Raw genomic sequence first — 20502 nt, forward strand, 5'->3', positions numbered from 1 at the left:
AGGCCACTTAAAAATCGATATCCGCCCGCCTGCACCTTTGCTCCTACTTGACATTTATAGAAATGCGGTTTAAATTATCGAGATACTTTATTCGAGGAAAGCGGCGTGATCACGACCGCGAACAAGATCGACGACAAGATATTAGCCTAATCTCGCAATAAATAGGCATTATATAAAAAAAAAATAATATTTAGATAAAGAGAGATATATCAGCGATAGCGTGCGTGTGAGAAAAATTTAACTCTTATATGAAAACTGGGTCTGTTTAAAAAAAATATTCTGCACTTTATTTTAATATTATATTTTATATTGATGGATTACTGTTCCTAATCGTAATTAAATAATTGATTTATTTCGAAATATCGAAATTATTATGCTCTTGCTGTGGAAATAAATATTTTATTTGGTATGTAATTTTTTATTTAATCAGAGAGAAATATCTCTCGTTGATATATTTTTTTTCTTATAAAACGCGAATGAATGATTCTGTGGTTACGCGATGTTATCCAATCACATAAAAAATATCGACACAGCGCACTCACGTACGAACAAAACGCATAACGTTGAACGCATACGTGAAAACCGTGACCCGTTGTTAAATAAATAAAACTGATTTTTATATTAAAAAACCGACAGTTTATTTCCGTTGAGTCCACATGCGTTATTTATCCGTTCGCTGATAATAAATCTTCTTCACGCGGATATTTATCACAGCCATAGAAAAATATGACTGATCCAAACCAACAATATTCCATTATAATTCTTCCCCAATTCCATCGTAATATTTAAAAATTGCTCCATTTTCGCGTTTAACTTTTATAGTTTGAAATCAATTTATTCATATTAGTTGATTGTCTAACTAATGTCATATTTTATTTTATTTTATTTTAACTAATGTTATATTTTAGAAAAATGTTGTTTAAAAAAATTGTATTTTTTGAACTACTTGTAAGAGAGAATTACTTTGCCTTAAGCAAAGACATATTGAAGAAATAGACAATATCAGATATTTATACGCGCTAGTAAATTTATCTACCACAAGAAGATGCGAGAAGAAGAAAATAACATAACAGATATTCTGAATGATTTATGTAAATTGATATTGTTAAATTCATAGATGAGCAAAATGTTGCAGTCTAGAAAATCTTTGATATATTTATAAATCAAGCGCAAAAGAGATGCAAAATGTTGTAATCTCGAAACTCTGTTTTATGGAATAAATGAGATTATATGTATTATATATTTATGTAAACAGGATGTACAGTGCAGCCGAAAGGTAGTCATCGCGCATGCTGGAGAAACGTACTTTTGTGGTAAATAAATAAAATGCGGACGGTCGGGGAACGGAATACAAGAAGCTACTTAAATATATGCGGTCTCCGCATTTTATATCGTCGACACCTCGCGTGAGTTCGTAAATGTAGAATACTGCATTTACATTCCGTTTTCGATACCGAAAGGCGCGAAAGAACAGAAACCAACGAAAGAAACGTCCGGCGGACGGGACCGCGCAACGAATTGCGGAGACAACGCGCTTCGCGTTGTCTACGATATCGATAAAGAATCTGATATCGTAGAATGATATGCGTTTTCTCCCAGACGATCTTGGAAAAGCAAACACCGAGGAAACACGCGGCATATGAAGGAATACATAACGCAGGGAAAATATAAGACGCGACAGAAGGAAGTGATGTTTCTCGTAAGGGGACAACGTGTAGACGGCGAAAACGCGGGGATTTGCTTGAGATTTATGATTACTAGAGCAGCGTCTGTACACGGAAATGTAAAGTGCGAGGGTAAACACAAAACACGGCTATAGCTGTAGCTATAAATAAATATTAGGTAGAAAAAAAGAGTTATACGAACATGATGGCAAACTGCACATAAAATGTATAAAACCTTCAAAAACATAAATATGAAATACATTTGTCGATAAAATACATATGCATTAAGTTCCTCCTGTATACAGGATACACATCAACTATTGCATTATTTTTTAAGTGCTGAACGTATTTTGTATTAAAAAGCGACATACACATCGAACAATCCCTCGTAACATTTTTGATAAAGATAAATGACAAAGTATTTTCTCAAAGAATAATTGGAAAAATTTTTAAAATATTAAAATTTTAAAAATAATACACGGACAGCAACGGTTTATTTCTAACATTTACGCGACGATTCGTTGAGCAAATGCAGTCGATACTGTGCAAATATATCCGATAACATCGGTCATTGCCACGTTAAACACGAAACGGAATATCCGAAATTCGTCGTCAGCGGAAAATATATTCGACGATGACGAAAATGACATTCGTAAATTTATCCGCGCACGGGGACGCGCGTATTTCACTTTAACAAAATACACGGAGAGGGAAGACGGATAGGATGCGATTCGAGCAGGGCAGCAGCAGCTCGGATGCTGAGAATGTGAGATGCTATTGCGAAGATTCGCGTCTCTCCGGTACACGGGGGGAGGACAAAGTGCGGATAAAAGAAGAATGGAATACAAAGTCCTACTTAAGACACAGTGTCCCCCGACCGCAGTGCGGTCCTTTGAGATTTACTTCGCACGTCTAGCTTGAAAGATTTACCTTTTAGAAGTTACCTCCGGCGCGCTCGTACTTAGGGATTCCCGTGTCCTGTGTCGTGATTTAATCGGTGAGCATTAGCATAGCCTTCTCGAGATGCACCAAGATGTAGCAACACGATAATATATACTTGCACTTTACATTTTAAGCGACATATTGAGTCAAGCTCGTTCTTTCTTACCGACTTACATCCAGACGTTTATAAAATCTCGTAGTCGTGATATCTTTGAATTTTTTTCGAGTGACAAATATGCCGCTACTTATAATAGCCGAAAGACTTTGCAATGGTAAACATTTGAAACGGCAAACGAGCAAAGTAAAAGCTTTTTCTCTTTAAGGTGACGGCCTTTGACGTTCCGCTCTTGAAATTCGAGAGTCGCGGATCCGTTGGTTCATGAGAAATTAATCTGATGTAAACAGACTAGTGGCGAGAACGACGAATCTCAAAAGATGTGTAGCCAGCTTTCAAGTTTCATAAATTAGATACATTTTACTTGAAACACACACACACATACATACATATGTATATACAAATCTCAAACTCATTTATTTCCGATGTTTTATTCGCGATTTCTATTTTTTCAAAATATTTTCTCGGAATATCCATGTGTTGCATATATTGCATCATATCTAAAAAAGCATAGATCTACTTTTGTTTAATTCATCAACATTCTAACTATACATAAATCATATCAAAATAAATAATCAATTTTCATCGAAACTGTATATATATATATATATATATATATAATATATATATATATTTTATATATCCATTCATTATTTGTTAAACGTATTTATAGAAAAATTTAATTTCACAATATTTTAATATTTTAGAGACAGATATTAATCTCCTCATTGAATATTATTAATACGAATATTTTTTGTACAATTATAATTTTAATACAATTTTAATATAATTTTAACCTCGAGTCTGCTATTTGATTATAATTTGAAAAAGCATTATTCATCCAATGTGATGTATAATATAAAAGCATCTTGTATTATACACATGCAGTTCCACTCTTCCGCAAATTTTGTGTAATTAAATATTTTTAAAAAATCCTCTCTCTTTTTTTCTCTTACACCTTACCTAAAAACATATTTATATAAATAAAAATTATTGAAAAATTATAGTAAATTATAACTACATAAGCGTTAATATAAGTAATGAAAGAGGACCTTTTAATTAAATTGATATTCTGATTAAAGGACTAATAAAAACCAATCTTCATCATATCGTTCATATCACTTCTCACCAAATGAAACATTCCTGTCGCTTACTCGATAAAATAAAAGTATGTGGACCATTTAATTCTCCGCGCGGAGCAGCGTGGTTACTTTGGGTGATGAATTTTAGCGGAGCGACATTTATCCAGCGATGACGCGAATTATGAAAAATTACGGTCGTCGCATATATGATTCGCGCCCGGCGTGAGCTTAATTAATTCGCAATTTTCTTCGTGATATGCGAATTTCCGGCGCGAAATCTCGGATAAATCGCCGTGGAGCCCCGGCTCTCGTGCACGGAATTTAAGAAAATTCTACCGCGCCAGTTTAATATCACGTTCGAATGACGTTCTCGAGGATCGAAATGCCAGTACAGTCAGGCCCTAGCTAGATAAAGAAGGACTGGTTAGATGACGGGAATGGGAATAGTGTCCGTGAAGAGTGCATCCAACTTGGCTCGCTTATCCTTTCGACGTCCACTCTTTGCCCGAGACTACCCTTGCGCCGAAAGGGCGATGTTATCGAGATTCTACGAGAGTCCGATTGCCGTGGCCTTTCCATTTTCTCCACCACGGGGGGTTTTATCGACACCCTGTCAACCGTTTCGCGCCTTTACCGCACAGGATGGCCCACTTACGAAGTCAATTCCCGATGGACAATAACGCAGCCTTTAATGAAAGTGTGGGAAAGACACCCCAGCGAGAGTTACCGAGGACCCTATCGTAGCTGCGGTTTCGCGAATAATTACATTGTGCATGCGCGAGGATAGCTTTTCGGCAAGCGTATCGGAAATTCGGCGGATTCGCTATTTATTGGTTGCCGCTGGCGGTAATTTTAGATTTATTATCAAACTATATGCAGTATCGTTTATTAATCAATATTAATTATTACGGTTGAAATACGAATTGAAATAAAGTGTAGAAACGAAACATGTATTTTTTAAAAAATCTCTCTCTTTTTTTCTTTCTCCTTGCAGAACGAAATTTTATAATTAAGTTTCGTATTTAAATTCCCAGATTGGCAAAAACTAGATTCATATTTTAAACTTTACAAGCGCTATGCGTATAGCGGGAATAAATATTTTGAAATTTGCAGAGAATGATTACACGTGCTACTCTTTACAGTGGTATTCTTTGCAATTATTTCACTGTATTATTATGAAACGTGACTACCATTGTTCGCCAGCTCTCGTTTGTCAACGCACAAATGAAATTTTTAATTTGTGCGACAAACCAAGTAAAAATGTACTCGACAAGTTTCTCTCTAATCGTTCTATTTTTTTTCCAACAGATAGTTCACTTTGTGGCAGATTGCGGCTTTTCGTTCAACCATAATGAATTAACTTTGAAGGAAAAAACACGTCTGTGTTCACAGCAATATAATTTTACAACAAATTATATTAATTATATGGTTAAAAAAAAAATTAATCAAGCAGAAAGTGTATTTAATAGTATTTTGGCTTGTCTAAAGACAAAAATTGGAAAGATATAAAAGTTAAAAAAAACAATATATTGTGTTCAATAAATTAAAAACATCTGTTTATTATGTAATACTTAAGAATCTATTTTTATTCACATTGTTGCTAAATTTTATTATAATATTGCATATTATCGCTTATAATATGATTTTTAAGCATTGATTAGTTTCGATCCACCTACTGCCCGTTTGAAGTAAAAAAAATATTGCAAAATTTGTGTATATGCAATGCAAGTGCGTATAAAAAATATATTCTCTTTTACATAAAAAATACATATTTTTGTAAAATACAACTTGAGATATTTTTATATATACCTATAAATCCTATTGTGTTCGGTTCTTGCCTGTACACTCGCAAATAGCTTTCATACGATAAATTATTCTCTCAGTATATTCTTGTGTATATGTCAAAAACAAGCAGTCATATTTACCAAACTGCAAACGATAATACATATTTTTATGTATGGAATTTCGGCTGGCAAAAGCGATTGCAAGAAAGAAATGAATAATAGAATTAATTTAATTAATTTAATTAATAAACATTAGTGAAAATTGTACAAAGAGGGAGCATAAAAAATAAAATTTAAAAATTTATTAAATATCATATTTATGTGAGTGGCACGCAAAACACAAGCTAATGTTTTATGGTAATATAATAAAATTATTTATATAATTTGACAAATTTTAACCACTAGAATAACAACGACGAGAAAATAATTCATAGATATTTATATTTATAAAATGCAAATATCCTTACGCATTACTTTTCTTTCTATTTCCAGTGTGTGTGTTTTGTATCTCAATTTTCACATCATTATGGGAAACTTTATAACATTTGTAATGCGCCCAACCTCGGCGTCTCTACATAAAATTTTAACATCTGACAAATTTTATTTTTGCTTAGTCGACTGGATCAAAATGTAAAATCCTTCGTGTTTGTTGGCAGCGCAACCGTGGCTCCTCGACCGTGAATTGCACTCTGCGCATAAGCATTAACTTCCGCATTTCAGACAAGTGTCGTGGCAACATTTTACTATGCCCCGCACGAGCTATTTTATGTTGCGCTATACACTCTGTTGGCTAGAGATTTTCGATTTATGGAATAAAATATGACTTGCACATTATATGTATATAAAGTATATGCTAGTACGGATTTTTTTAGTAAAATATAATAATTTTTAGAAAGTCTCCTGTGTGTTAACAAAATGCAATATTCCCATAGTTTAAATGATTAATTTCAAACATCATTTGTCGAGAAAATAATTATCAATTATTTTAAAGCATTAAAGTTAACTTATAATAATCAAATATCGAAGATAGCAAAAGCTTTTTTAGCAAATGTATTAATGTTATAACATGTATTAAAGATACAAGCAGTCATTAATTTCAACTCTTTGATAATATATTTAAAGATATTTGAATATAGTGGAAGATATCAATTTTCACGTTGGTCTCCTTAATACCTTAAGTGCACGAACTCGTCTCTACGTGCTCGAATCGTTTACACCCTCTTAATACTTACAATATATATACGTGCCAATAGCTTGTACGTGAACGCGATGCGAATCTACGTGATTCAACAAAAAAAGAAATTTAAAAAACTCGCGACTTTATTGTATTTAAATAATATAATATGCTTATTTATAACTTGCTTTTTTAGACGATATATATAATTTATTATGCTTATACTTTCTAGTTTGCAAGCTTGATGAAAAATCGAAAAGTTCTCCCTTGCGGCTGTTGTTCTTTTACAGCGTAACGTTAATGCTGCGCTTGCCAACAACTTCATATTTTAGCCTGACAATTTTTGAAACGCGCAGAGTGGAAGTTTAGATCAATACTTTTGTAGTGATGAAAAATAAGATCTCGAGAGAGAGAGAGAGAGGTATTAAACTTTTTTTCACGCTGCTGTTGTACAAAAAAAAAAAAAATGAAATAGGACAGACTATAAAACGAGGAAAACGCTTTACGGCACATTTCATAGTATCTTTTCTCGACAATATTTTTTCTCAATTGATATTGTCGATGACAAATACCTTCCTACTCTTGCGAGTTCATACATACAGCTTAGATGAAGCGATAAAATTTTTATCGTGTACCAAAGTCGTGGATTTTTAATAACACTGTAATTTGTATCAGAATTGTAGAGATTTACTTGTGCTAATAAAATTAAAGATTAAAATGTATGTTATAAAAAATGCTCCGTTTTATGTGCGAGATTGACATATATTTTATACTTATATATTATTATTATCATAGATATGAATGAAGAGATATTAAATACGTTTTCGTTAAACTTTCTCGAGATGTGTCAAAACTTGATAGATCATCATCATTGTCTATTGCGGATATAAAATTGATTTGTGCGCGATAAACGGCAATCCGATTTACATGGAAAACTGCTTTTGCGACTTTTTCGGACTTTGCGCAATCTCTCTTTCTCTCTTTCCATTTCTTTTAACATCGGCAATAACACGCCCGCTATCTATATTCGTGCGCGCGGAGAGAATTTCGGAAAATTTTATTTTCCCCTATTCGACGCGATCGAAATGTAAACTCCCCTTGTCGTTTCTGGCATCGCGTCGGTACTTCCGGTTCGCTCAGAGCGAGACGTGTTATGCACGTACATTCGACATTCTTCGCTGCAATATGGATTTACGGTAGCATCGAGGAAGAATGAAGGAGTATTCACAGTGCACGTATTCGCGTGAGGGTACAGTGGCGCAGTTTCTCCGCGCTTTTTTTTACCCCTCCTGAATTTCCCGCGTGCCTCCGCGCTCTTCAACTTATCCTTTGTATTCATCCAAATCGTATTTCCATCGCAGTCTTTTAACTTTCGACATTCTATCGCTTTTTACTAGATAGAAATATTTCATAAATATTCAGAGATTCCCCTCGCTAATAAATTAATAAATTAAATTGGAACTGAATCGAATTGTTCTTGCATTTTGCAGATTTTTATGTAAAAAAAAAAAAAGTTGACATCCTACAATTTTATTTTAAATTATAGAAATTAAATTACAAATATTTTTAATCATCAATGAAATTATTAATTTAAGGAGAAAATCAATAAATGGCTAAATTATGTTTTTTTTATCTCAAATGAATTTACGTACTATAATTAAATCTAAACGATATAGTTTAATTATTCGCATTATTTGAGAACGGCGCGGACTTGCTTTTGTACTCAACTTTGTACGGGCGCGCAAAGACAGTTACGTCTCTTCTATTCGGAGAGTATTTCCAGAGCTTCAGGAAAATATTTTAGTATTTGCGTTTCCCCACGGGGAGGACCAACATACGGAGAAGGTGGAGGAGGTGGAGGAGGTGAAGGAGGAGGAGGAGAAGGAGGAGGTTATGGCGCATAAGTATCTCTCTTTCGATCGCGCGCACTCGCTTCGATGCTTACATTCGTCTGGAAATATACAGTTACGGCAAAGGGAACGTTTATCCACACGCAACGTGAGATTCTCTGCCGAGAAACATGGATTTGCAAGTGCTCTATCGCATGAGAGCGCGGTGAAGCTTTCTGACAGGGCCTCCCTTTTAACCTCGCTGCTCCGTCTACGCGAATTTCCGACACACATTTCTCGTTTCTTCCTTCGTTTGCTTTATAGAACGCTTTCCGCGATCGCCTTGCATATTTTTCTTTTCCTTGTTTTTTTCCTTTTTTTTTAAGTTGTGCCGCAAAAAGATTTATTCATTCTAAAAGATTGAAAATAAATCTTTTTCTCTCTCGTGCAAATAATAACGCGAAATAATTTTCTTCACATTTATAATATTTAATAGGTTGTGATAAATGAACATTTGTTATCGTGTCGATTATGAGTTACGTTTCGACTATTCTGGTTTGAATAGTGTTTGGGTATATACAATCCATTCAATGCGCAAGATTTCATAACAATACGATGATAAAAATGGAAAAACTGATATATCGTACAATAATGTATCACGTCTCGAAATACCTGCGAAAATCGTGCAGAATAATCTTTATACTCTTCGTACCGCGGGATTCTTCTCGATATGAAATGCATTCTTTCGCAAAACATATTATTGATTCAATCCCCAAGCAATCGTATATACATGGGAAACAGATTTTGGCGGTAGAATGCCAAGTGTGTGCTCGACAATGTCAGTTGCGAAAGAGCAATCGCACAAAGCATCAAAGCTATGTGTCATTTGTACAAAAACTTATTCACCGATCGACCACATTTTCACGTAGGCGTCTTCCACTTTCCGTTTCATTGTCATTCTCAGCATCTTAAACGTTTTGCGATGTCAAATCGGCGAGTACTTACGCTTCTTCGGGCTATGTGCATGCATTTGCCACGAGGAAATACATACGATTCGAGAAAGGATGAGGAAACGTTTTCACGAAGCTACCACCCAATCAATCTCTCTCTCTCTCTTTTTCCTTCTCTCTTACTTTTTTTACCTCCCCCATCGGCTTTAGAACTGTCTCGCATGCTTCCTTTCGCGCCCATGTCGCTTCGTTTATTTCCTTTACATCTAAGGCAGAGCTTTCGATCCGCAACTTTTACTTTGCCATGCCAAGCGGCTGTCGAAGTGTTCTGTAATCCCAGAAAAGACGTGCCCCGTGAGAAAATTGATTTTACACCCGGGCGCGCGCTCTGTCATGTCCTAAAACGCATCTAGCGCCTTTCGAGGATGACAGATAGCGATCCTTTTTGTGCTCGCTATATTTCTTCGTGTTACAAATCGTATATTTATGGCATCAATAATTCGTGTAATATAGTAAAATATTGAGTAGACAAATTTCAATTTAAGCATAATAGGAAATTAATAAAAAAATTAAAGTTTTTATTTACATACGAGGACTAAGGCTTAATTGCATTTACAAATATTAATTTAATTGAATTCAAAAAAGAATTAATTTTTATTTTTTTTACATTCTCTCTCTCTCTCTCTCTCTCTCTTCTCACATAACTTGCATATATAATCGGAATTGAACATGTGTCCAAGGGGACACACGCGAAAATTTGACATTTCAAAGGGAATAAATGTTTTGCAGAGTTTGAAATCGAATAAAAAAAGATATAACATTTTTGCTGGATTTTTCGGATAACGAGCAGACGGTGTCTGCCTCGTAATTGTAGACGTAAAGTCGAGTTTTTATTGCTGCACAAATAAAATTTCCAATTTGTTAATCTGTTAATGAAGAACGAGACCACAAAGTATATACAATATTTATCATTTCGAGTCGTTCGGTCGTACTACCATCAATTATCAATAAATTACGTGCGGTTGCGGTACTGTATTCTAATATGAAATATTCGCGAATCTAGCGCTAACGTGGTTAAACACAACGAAATAAAAATTCCCAAAAATTTTGAAAAACAAGATCTCTCAAACATCAAGACTTAGAATATGGCTGATTAATATGTACATTATAATTAAAAAATGCGCGTGTGCGTTTAATGTCATTTTTCTCATGTTTTAAGTTAAGGGAAGATTTATTACAGACGAGCGATATTTTGTACTTCGCAAAGTACTCACTGTTTCAAAGTACTCATCGAGCGAAATTAATCGCATAAGTATTCCGAGAACGACGTGCCATAATTATTTAATTACCGCCGTATCACGCAATATTCTGCAAAATTCAGAATATGAAAACTATTAAGTGTCTTTTAATTACGCGTGAACAAGCTTATGAAACTTTATTTTGTAATTTGCTTTAATTGCACTGCATATTTCTCGTAACTCAAATGTATCGACAATGCAATGGCAGCCGAAATTCGTGATAAACGCTACAGCGGATCATCACATGATAGCGTGTTGAAAATTTTCGAGTTGCGTATTTCAAGTTAAGTGTTTTTGAGCGCCGATCGTTTAGATCGTGATTATATACGCGCAAAAGTTCCGATACAAAATGCACTATATTTCAAATAAAATGAAATTTAGCAAGCCAATTATCAAGATAATACGCTTTAAAAATTAAATATAATAATCAGCTAATTTGGCGCGCCGGGAAAGGATTATTAACGCAAATGGAATCAATAAGCGGATAAACGAAAGGTTGGCCGATTCGTGCACGGTTCACCGAACTGTGCACTACGTTAGGGGAGAATATAATCATAATAGTTGCCCATGATATACTTGCAAATTATCTTTTTTATACATCATATATTTACTACTTATTTTCTCGCATATTATTTTATATTTTCCTTACAGCCTTATCGTATAATTGTATTATTTTTATATTATTTTTCTATATTATATATTCATTGTTTCGTACAATCTACGCGGAGTTGCATTTTGGAAACAAAAATTCAATTCGATACTGTCGAAATAATTTTTTTTTTTTTTAATTATCACGAATACTATCTATTTTATCATACGGAGAATTTAAGCGAATTTTCTATTTGCAATATCTTTTTCTTTTTAAGTCAAGAAAGATGCTGTTATAAGACTCCCGGAGCAGTGCAAATACGACGGCCCGTGATAAGTTTATTTTCGAAGGTTTCCAACATGATCGAAATTCGGATCAGATCGTGGGAAGAAGTTCGTTACAGTAACGAACTGGCAAACCTTTTACCGGACCCCGTGCGCGCCCCAACTCCTTCTTAATTTTGTTCTGCGAGTAAAAGAACGTCGAGTCTGTTGGACAAATCCACGTTTTCAACGACAGCGGTCGAACTCTTTCAAACGAACGACTATATAAGCGTGAAAAATATACTTTATAAGTTTCAGACTTTGCTATTAGCCAATAGATAGGTATTTCGAATAATTTAACGTGAAATTCTGCGAATATTAATTTTGAAATAAATTATCAAAAATATATATTATGAAAATTTTCACGACAATATCACTTCGGTTTTAATATATATAAAAATAATTATCGCGTCCAATATCGTCGCAAAGCAAGACGCTTCTGCTTAATGCAACTTCTCGCGATGTAACATAACAAAAGCATAAATTGATTCATAAAAGTATAAATCTCAATATCAACGTGTTTCATTATTGTTCAAGAGCAGCGAGTCTATTTTCTGTTTTCCTCTTTTTTCCTCACTGACTTCGTGCATAGGTTTATATTGCAAAAGGCAAGAGTCCATTTCTCAACCGCACTATACCTTTACCTTCTTCGTTCTCTTTTATTCACGAATAAAAAGCTTTCTATTTTCTTTATGTACAGAGTTAAGGGCCCAGTGACTCCTTTGTTAACTTTTTGACAGACAGAAGTGCATCTAACCTTCATTAAGCGTTGCCTAGTAAACGCGTGCGTTTCCGCAAACTTTTTCCCTTTGCATATTCTTTCTAGAGTAATAGTATATCGCGTTAATGCAGGGCATATTCGAATTTCGAGCAGTGTACATTTTATTGTATTCTATTTTACTAATGAAAATTAATGTTTGAAAAATTATGTGTGAAAAGTGTTCTTTGATTTTCTCGGAAATTATTACTAAAGCTACAAAAATTTGCATTTTAATTTCCATGTCATCACCGAGAAATTTTTCTCGTATTCTCGCTTTTCCGCGGCGTTTTGAAATGTAAGTTTTTTGCAATAACAGAGAATTATCAAGTAGATGAATAAACTTAATATAACTATAATAATAAATAATAAAATTATTATTTAACTGAAAACATTCAGTAAACGTTTTAATTGAGCCTTGATAATTGCAAAACACGTATTGCACGTTTAGAGTATTTAATATTACAATCAATATAATTATATTTATTTAAAATAAAAATAATTATTTAAAATAAAAAAAATTGCGTAATTTCATAGCTTTGTCTAGAAAATTGCAAAGGCAGCCCGGGGCTTTGTTGTAAGACATATGTTTCTTTAAGAACATTTCATAATATGCATGCGCAGTGAAGTTTATCGTCTACGATTAAAATCCCTGCGTACGGTAAAATTCTTCTGTGTTTTTCAGTCAGGGAACGGAAATTTCCCTTAGAGTCGCGAACAAATTGTGATTCCGTGCTCGTGAAACCCTCGAAGGCACGCTTCGCATTTCGCTTCATGGAACTTTACAAGTTCCATCTCATGGTTCTCGCTGGCATCTGCGTAGAAATTTACGCGCGGTTTCGCCATAACGTGGCGCTATCGACTTGCCGTCCACGGCGAATAAACCTGCTTTAATGGCATACTGAATCGGTTTAACGTCCCTGATAGATGCCGAAAAGGATTTTGCATTCGCCAAGGAAACGCCGCCGAACGCTTTCGTCTAATGCTTTCCAAAATTTGCATCCTAATCTTCGTAAACCCCCGCTGGGATTACGGCCATCTTCTTTCATCGTGCACCGAGGATTTGCTTAACCTCGGCTTTCTTTGAGAGGCAATCCCCGTCCTACCGCGATCGATATAACATTTTATAGAGTCCCCCGTAAAGTGCCTTGTATTAGTACGCGCGCATATATAGATATACTAGGCAAAGAGTTACAATCTCTAAATTGTTAATTATATTAATATTTATCAATAAATTTTTTATATTATCTAACTGAAGTATTATCTGACCTAAGCAAGATTATTAATGTTAATGCGATTATGGTAAGCTTGTATTACATAATGCACATTGATATTTCAACTTATGTGTCTATAAAATATACGAAGATCAATAAAGACCCTTCCAGGAGATCGTCTAATAAAACACTCGAATCTCGAAAGTATGAAAGTCCATCGTAAATCGCATATAATATCGAGCGCCAAACCCCAATCGATCTATGAGAAGTGGCTGAAACTCAATGTAAGTTCAAGCGCTTCTATTAATCCGTAAATTACCGTAAGTACTGGTGACATCATTAGTAGCTGGAGATTGGCATAAGTTTCGGAACACACCGCGAAACTCGGGCGGGAGGAGAGGGGGAGGAGGTGACCGCCGAATTGGCAGCTAATCAAACACGCGGTTGATGAAGGTAGGAGATTTATAGTAAGTAAATACAATTAGGAGAGTCGCTAGTGCTCCGAATAATCTTTGGTCCCAGCTGACGCTATATAACTCTCGACTACAGTCAACCTGACCTAACTAAATAATCGAATTAGAGGCGTCTGCCGCGATGACATCCTCCCCACTAAAATAAAGTTTTCTCGGCTTCACCGCGTCAATTTCTGACTTACATTCGCCGTGATCTTTGGTTCGTGTTCGCGAAATTGGTCTTGAAATAGTAAATTGATTATAGCTTGACGACGGACACGATTTTGGGTGATTCGTTAAACATGATCTTCTAAGAATAGAAAATTAAATGGAATGAAAAAAAAATTATAAAGAAAAGTAAAAAAAATATTCTTTTTTGCACAAAGTTTGTTTTAAATATGTGTTTAATAATTAATTTTACATACAATCCGACAACTTTATTTTGTATTATTTAATTTCTTAAATTATCTTAAAAATTTTTGCCTTTTAAACAATTAAAATATCCATCGCAATTCGTACTATTGTAGGCGAATTGACATGCGCGAAGTTTCTCACAAAGCTCAAAAATTTCTTTACAACAACTATCCAAAGTTTGGATATTCGACACACTCTGTCAGCTTTCTAAATAGTTTTCGAACGCGACAAGCGATACCCTCGGTACTCGATGGACATTTGATCAATCTCGAGGAAACATCGCGCTAGTGCCTTCTTTGAGGGAGCGAGTTCTCGCGAAATATATAACTTTTCTGTCATCTACAAGAAAAAGTTTCTAGACTTATAGCCGTTCGCGACAACAAAACTTTCGCATGTCCGAGTTGTTGGCAAGTGTTTCGCACTTTGTGCAATGACATATTGACACGCATTTCAAATACATTCTAGTTCAATACACAGATATCTCAGCAAGATTTTGCATTATCTTGGAGTGATTCAAAAATCAATATGATGAATATTTCTTTTCATAAAAATAATTTAAAAATAATTTACAATACAATAACATACATATAATTAATATAGTGACTGGACAAGCTATTATAATATGTTATTAAATCTGTCATCTGCATATTGCGCTAGATATAAGTCTATCTATAGATAAATGATTATGAATTTATGATAACTGACAAATGGTTATATCTATCGTTATACCATCGTTACTCATCGTAAATTATATATCTTCGAAATTTCTTAAAACTCGTTTGAAAGGCCTTTTTACTGACGGATTACATCGGTAGAAACGGCACGATGTCCGGCAAGTACGGCCCATCAATAAAAACGTGCATCAATGATTTACGAGCCGTATGCAAAATGATGGCAAGAACAGGCCGCGATAAATCGCGCGACTACATCGGTCTCGTGGTTATTTGCTGTATATCACTTTGAAAGAATCCGTAAATTTGCCTGCCGTGAGCCAAGATCTCGTCATAAATACCGTGACCAGCATAGGTAGTAGAGGGTAGCTGAGGCATGCATGCAAAAGGCGCATACAATTCCGACCCGTAGTAATTTATCACGCTAATATTTTCTTTTATTGTCGTAGCGCATAGAATCCGGCGCGAGTACTGCGAGTTGCAGCACACTTACATGTACGTAAACGCGCGTGTTTCAGAATAAACGAGAACACGACTCGGTCCCAGTTCCTGGCCTACTTCAGCTTCTCGTCCAAAGCGAGCACGTCTGTCGGATGGCCGGTGAGGGGCGGACATCCCGTTAATAATACCGGTAAGATGTTTAGCTCTTTCTTTTGCAATGAAAAACGAAATTACGTTTTAACGCACAACGCTTCCTCTATCGTAATATATATTTCTCATATTGAATTTTATAACATGCATTATTCGATAAAGATGCTTTCAAGGAATATTTTTATATTTATTATATTTATTTTTTTCTTAGCAATACTCGTAAATAATTTTCTATAGAATTACGATTATTTTAATTGAATTGATTTAATTGAATTGAATTTTTTTATTTGATTTAATTGAATTGAATTTAATTGAAAAGACTTTGAAATTTGAGGCTCCGCTGAAGAGCGAAAAAAAATTAATATTTGCACACTTTTCTGTAATACTAATATTTGTTTGTATTGATAAAATTGCAAAACCAATGACACATATAAAGTCACGAGGCAATCATGCAGTAATCTGTTCAACAAGTGAAATTTTGATGCTGCGTAAACTTGATCGCCTGATTGCTCTCACTAACACGTCCTGGTTCGGACAGCACTTGCCTTAGACTATTGCTTAAATTACACGTCAACAACCTAGTTCACTATCGTCTCTCCCATGACAGTAACTTCATCTTCTTGTAAATTACTCCTCCGCAATATGTCTTATCATGCAGAAATGATCAACACCTCCCGCAGACACACAATCTGTATAGATGAAATTTTTCTTAACATCCACGTGAAAGTTTTACAAGCTTAAAAAGTAAACTTTTCGTGATATACAAACACAGTTATGTAACTTTTTAGCTTGCACTTTTTTTCACGAAATATGGAGCAATATTTTTTTGTAGATTTTCAGCAAATAAAACGTTTTTCGCAATATTTTTGTGAATCAAAAAGCATGAATATTTCCATGAATGATTTAATGGAGCAATTTTACTCGGTTCTTTCGAAAAGAACGTTCCGCGTAGGAACGAAAACAAACTATTTAACTAACTTGCTGAAGCGTAAACTTTGTAGTATATTCGCAAATTATCGACGTGCGTTTTGCATGTAGAATTGAGTTACTGCACGCTAACTCAGTTGCTCTTCTCGATTAAAGCGTGCGTTAACGAACATTCGCCAGACCTTTCTAGCGCGTATCGTCTCCAAAATTCATAGCGAGAAATCAAAAAAATTACAATGAAAAAAGCAAACGAAAGAACTGTAAAGAGAGAAACGGACGGTTTTAACATCTACAGGCTGTGGAGCGTATCCTTCTTTCGCTCAAGAAGAAATCTAGAATATGAAATTATGAGAATGACATAGCTTTTGGGTACTCTCGCTCGCGATAATAATTTGAAAGCCACGCTTTAAGCGAAGGTAGATAACTGTTCGGCTTCGAAACTTAGTTATCGTAATCTAAAGGTAACTTAAATAGCGATCCCTTTACGGCACAACTACGCCATCTCTATCTTTAAACGCATTTCTAATTATCCATTATAATCGACTGCGTCGTAAAAATCAATTATTTTGTGTAAATTCCATTTCTCGAGATCAGCATTATTTACAATCAATTATTGACTACTATTTGATCACACAATGATCTTTCGCTTTCATGGCTATGCTGTGTAAGTTGGAGAGAAAATTTAAAAGCCCTTTTAAAAAAATTGCACGACGCTCTTATGAGAAAAGTTCTGTATATATATATGTATCTTGAACTTTCGTGTCTAGTAATATTATATAATGACATATCAGAGTTCTTCGACCTGCCGCGTTACCCCAGGAAATATCTCATATACCTCATTCGCAAACAACCAACGCCGAAATTGCGGAGAACACAAAATATACAAGAACGCATTCATTATTTTATTTCTTATTACGTTGAAAAAAAGCACTTAGCTTGCAAGTTCTCTCTCTAAGCTTTATTTTATAACATTCATATACATTATATATGTGCGTAAGTTATAATTATACATGCTTAGTCGGATGATGTTTATTTTTGACTAGCTTTAAATTTATAAAGAAAAAGAAAACGGGGAATTATTTTTATAGCATATATTTTTATAAAGATATTTATTAATACGTATGTCTTTCTCAATTTCTTTAGATTTATTATATTCATTATATAAATTTGATTTTACGGCGATAAATTACAAAGAACCACCGCATTTCAAAGTGTCATAAATTTAAACGATCATATAACGATATCACGTGTCTCGTAAATCTCAGATAACGTGTAATACTGCAATCAGCAATTTCTTTCTCGAGGCAGAGCGACTGAAAAGATCGCGTATTAAAAGAGCGCGACGAGAAAACGCGAGAAGCGCGAAGACGGATCTTCGCGCAGCAACGGTAAAAGCAAAGATCCCTTTGAAAGCATCCCTCTGCGCGGTGAGATTGTAACGAGACGACAACGATTCTCGATTATCCTCCAAGAGAAGGCCGCGGCAATCCATATGCGCGGTACGTACGACCGGGAAACGTGACTGCCACTCCGCCATCCGGATGAGAGAGAGAGATCTTTTTTTTTTGACGTTGGCATACGGTCCCGACCCTCCTATTGGGGAACGTGCGAAAGGCACGAACGGCGGACAAGGACATGGAGTGTAGAAGGGAAAGATTGTGCCTTTGAGAGAAGAGTGAAAGGCAGCCCGTTTATATACAGAGAAAAAGAGAGAACGAACGATGGCGCCGCCCGATTGACAAACAGATCAATCGTGGGTGGAAAGACGATCCGCAGTCTTACCGCTCGACCTGGCTCCAGCTCCTCTCCTTCCCGCACACACGGTTTTCCCACACATGCATTTACGCACCCCCCGCGCTCGCGTTCCCGCTGGACGAGGGAAGTTGGCTCTACCTCTCTCGAATTTATCACCCGCTCGGAAGAAACTGACCGAGGTGATTTATATAAGAAGAGAAAGAGAAAGAGAGAGAGTTATTGTATAGTGATGAAAGGATTTCGCTGTGTAAAAAAAGAATATTATTTTTGGGAATAATGTGTGCAGATGATCCTTTATGCATAATATTATAAAAGAATGAGCTATATTTATATATAAAATATTTTTATTTTTAAATTAAACTAAATTTGATTAGTTCATATGTTTATTTTGAAATTAATTATTTAAAAATTTTCTCGCATTTATTGATCTGTCCCGTTATTAAAGCCGAAAGTATTTGAGATATCAGATCAATATAGAGATAGAACAGAGCATCCCCGGATAAGAAATGTAAGGGATTGAAAGATAAAGTAGATGTTGCTCGATTGACAAAGCGGTCGGTTGAGACCCGATAAGAAATCCAACCAATCTACAAGCGTTACGTTACCACTTGGTCACTCTATTTCTCTCCTTTCTATTTGTACAATTGCACGATCACGTAAACTACACTTACAAGAGAAGTGCTTTTAGCTAGCGCATTTAAGATGGATTATTCCACGGAAATTTCAGCACAGATCTTGGCGCGTTTACGTACGATTCTACCGAAATTTCTAGATTATATATCAAGGGCATTATAAATTTTTCTCATAATTATCAACAATATCAGTAAATTATGACGAAAGTTAATACAGAAAGAGAGAAAGAAACAAACGAGGAAAAGCTGAGAGGAATATATAATGTTAAATAAATAAATAGCTATTTATTTAAAATATATTTTAATAAATTCAAATATGTGTTTCATAAACTTATAATGAAATGTTAGCGATATAACTCCTCTGTACACGTTATTTCAATAATATATAGCATACAACAATGTCTAATTTTCCAATTTGCAAATATCCATTGGGCAAGTAAAACGTGTTGACAAACATTCGCGTTGAAATACGAGACGAATATCACCGCAGGATATTCACGCGCCATTTCACCGCGCTTTCCCTCGATTTCCTGTATTACTGTCCATTTAAAAGCCGAAATGCATCAAACGGTCAACGATCGTCCGCGAATGTTCATAAAAATTCTTCGCGCGAAATTATAGCCGTAGTTAATTACGTTTAATATTTGTCAGAATGTGAAAACGCTAATTTCTATCCAATTAGATTTTAAACGGACACTGGATAAACAAAATTGTGAAAGGACTTTTAATTTAAATTTTATGTGAAAAAAAACACACGCACACGCGCTCTTATTCAGAAACCGACATTCGTCGAAAAGTTAATTGCGCTTATTGCAAGTTTGTCGTTGCTTATTTTTCTCTTTTTCTACCTCTTGCATACAAACGCCTATGCAATTCTCGCGGCTCTCCCGCCTCATCACGCCGCGCGTTTTCTTCGGCGGGTGAATAGAGCGAAAGTAAAACAGGGGAGAACCTCTCGCCCCCTCCTCCCCCCATTTCTCGTGGAAACATTTTGCCAAATCGCGAGAACTCTCCGTGTGGGAACTGCGCGCAAAAGGAATAAAAACATTTCTTTTTATCCTTCGTTTTTTTTTCCCTCGCGCAACGTTTCCGTCTCGGGTTTATTACGACGCGCCGCGAAAGAAAGTCTTTTCGCGCGTCTTGTGAGGGCATTTACATAGACTCACTTTCCCTCTTTTTTTTTCTGTCACCGCATTAAAGCATTTCACCTTTGCGATCTTAAACGTGCGAATAAGAGGTGAGTTTCTCAGCTGGCATTTATCCGATAATTGTAGCCGTTTCATAAAAAATTGACTGACGATCTTTAAAATAACACGTACAACCGTATAAAGAGAATATT

At 35.2% G+C, this 20502-nt stretch overlaps 1 protein-coding gene across 5 annotated transcripts in view; it reads left to right on the forward strand.

Annotated features, from left to right (window-relative positions):
* The window catches only part of LOC126855743 (uncharacterized), a 207178-nt gene that overhangs the window by 119829 nt on the left and 66847 nt on the right, over positions 1-20502 (forward strand). For all 5 annotated transcript variants that reach the window (XM_050603614.1, XM_050603612.1, XM_050603615.1 and 2 more), the window contains one exon: positions 15777-15889. In XM_050603614.1, coding sequence (XP_050459571.1) covers positions 15777-15889 — 113 coding nt within the window. The remainder of the gene's footprint in view (positions 1-15776; positions 15890-20502) is intronic.

This window comes from Cataglyphis hispanica, chromosome 17 (genome assembly GCF_021464435.1).
Source record: "Cataglyphis hispanica isolate Lineage 1 chromosome 17, ULB_Chis1_1.0, whole genome shotgun sequence".
Lineage (NCBI taxonomy): Eukaryota > Metazoa > Arthropoda > Insecta > Hymenoptera > Formicidae > Cataglyphis > Cataglyphis hispanica.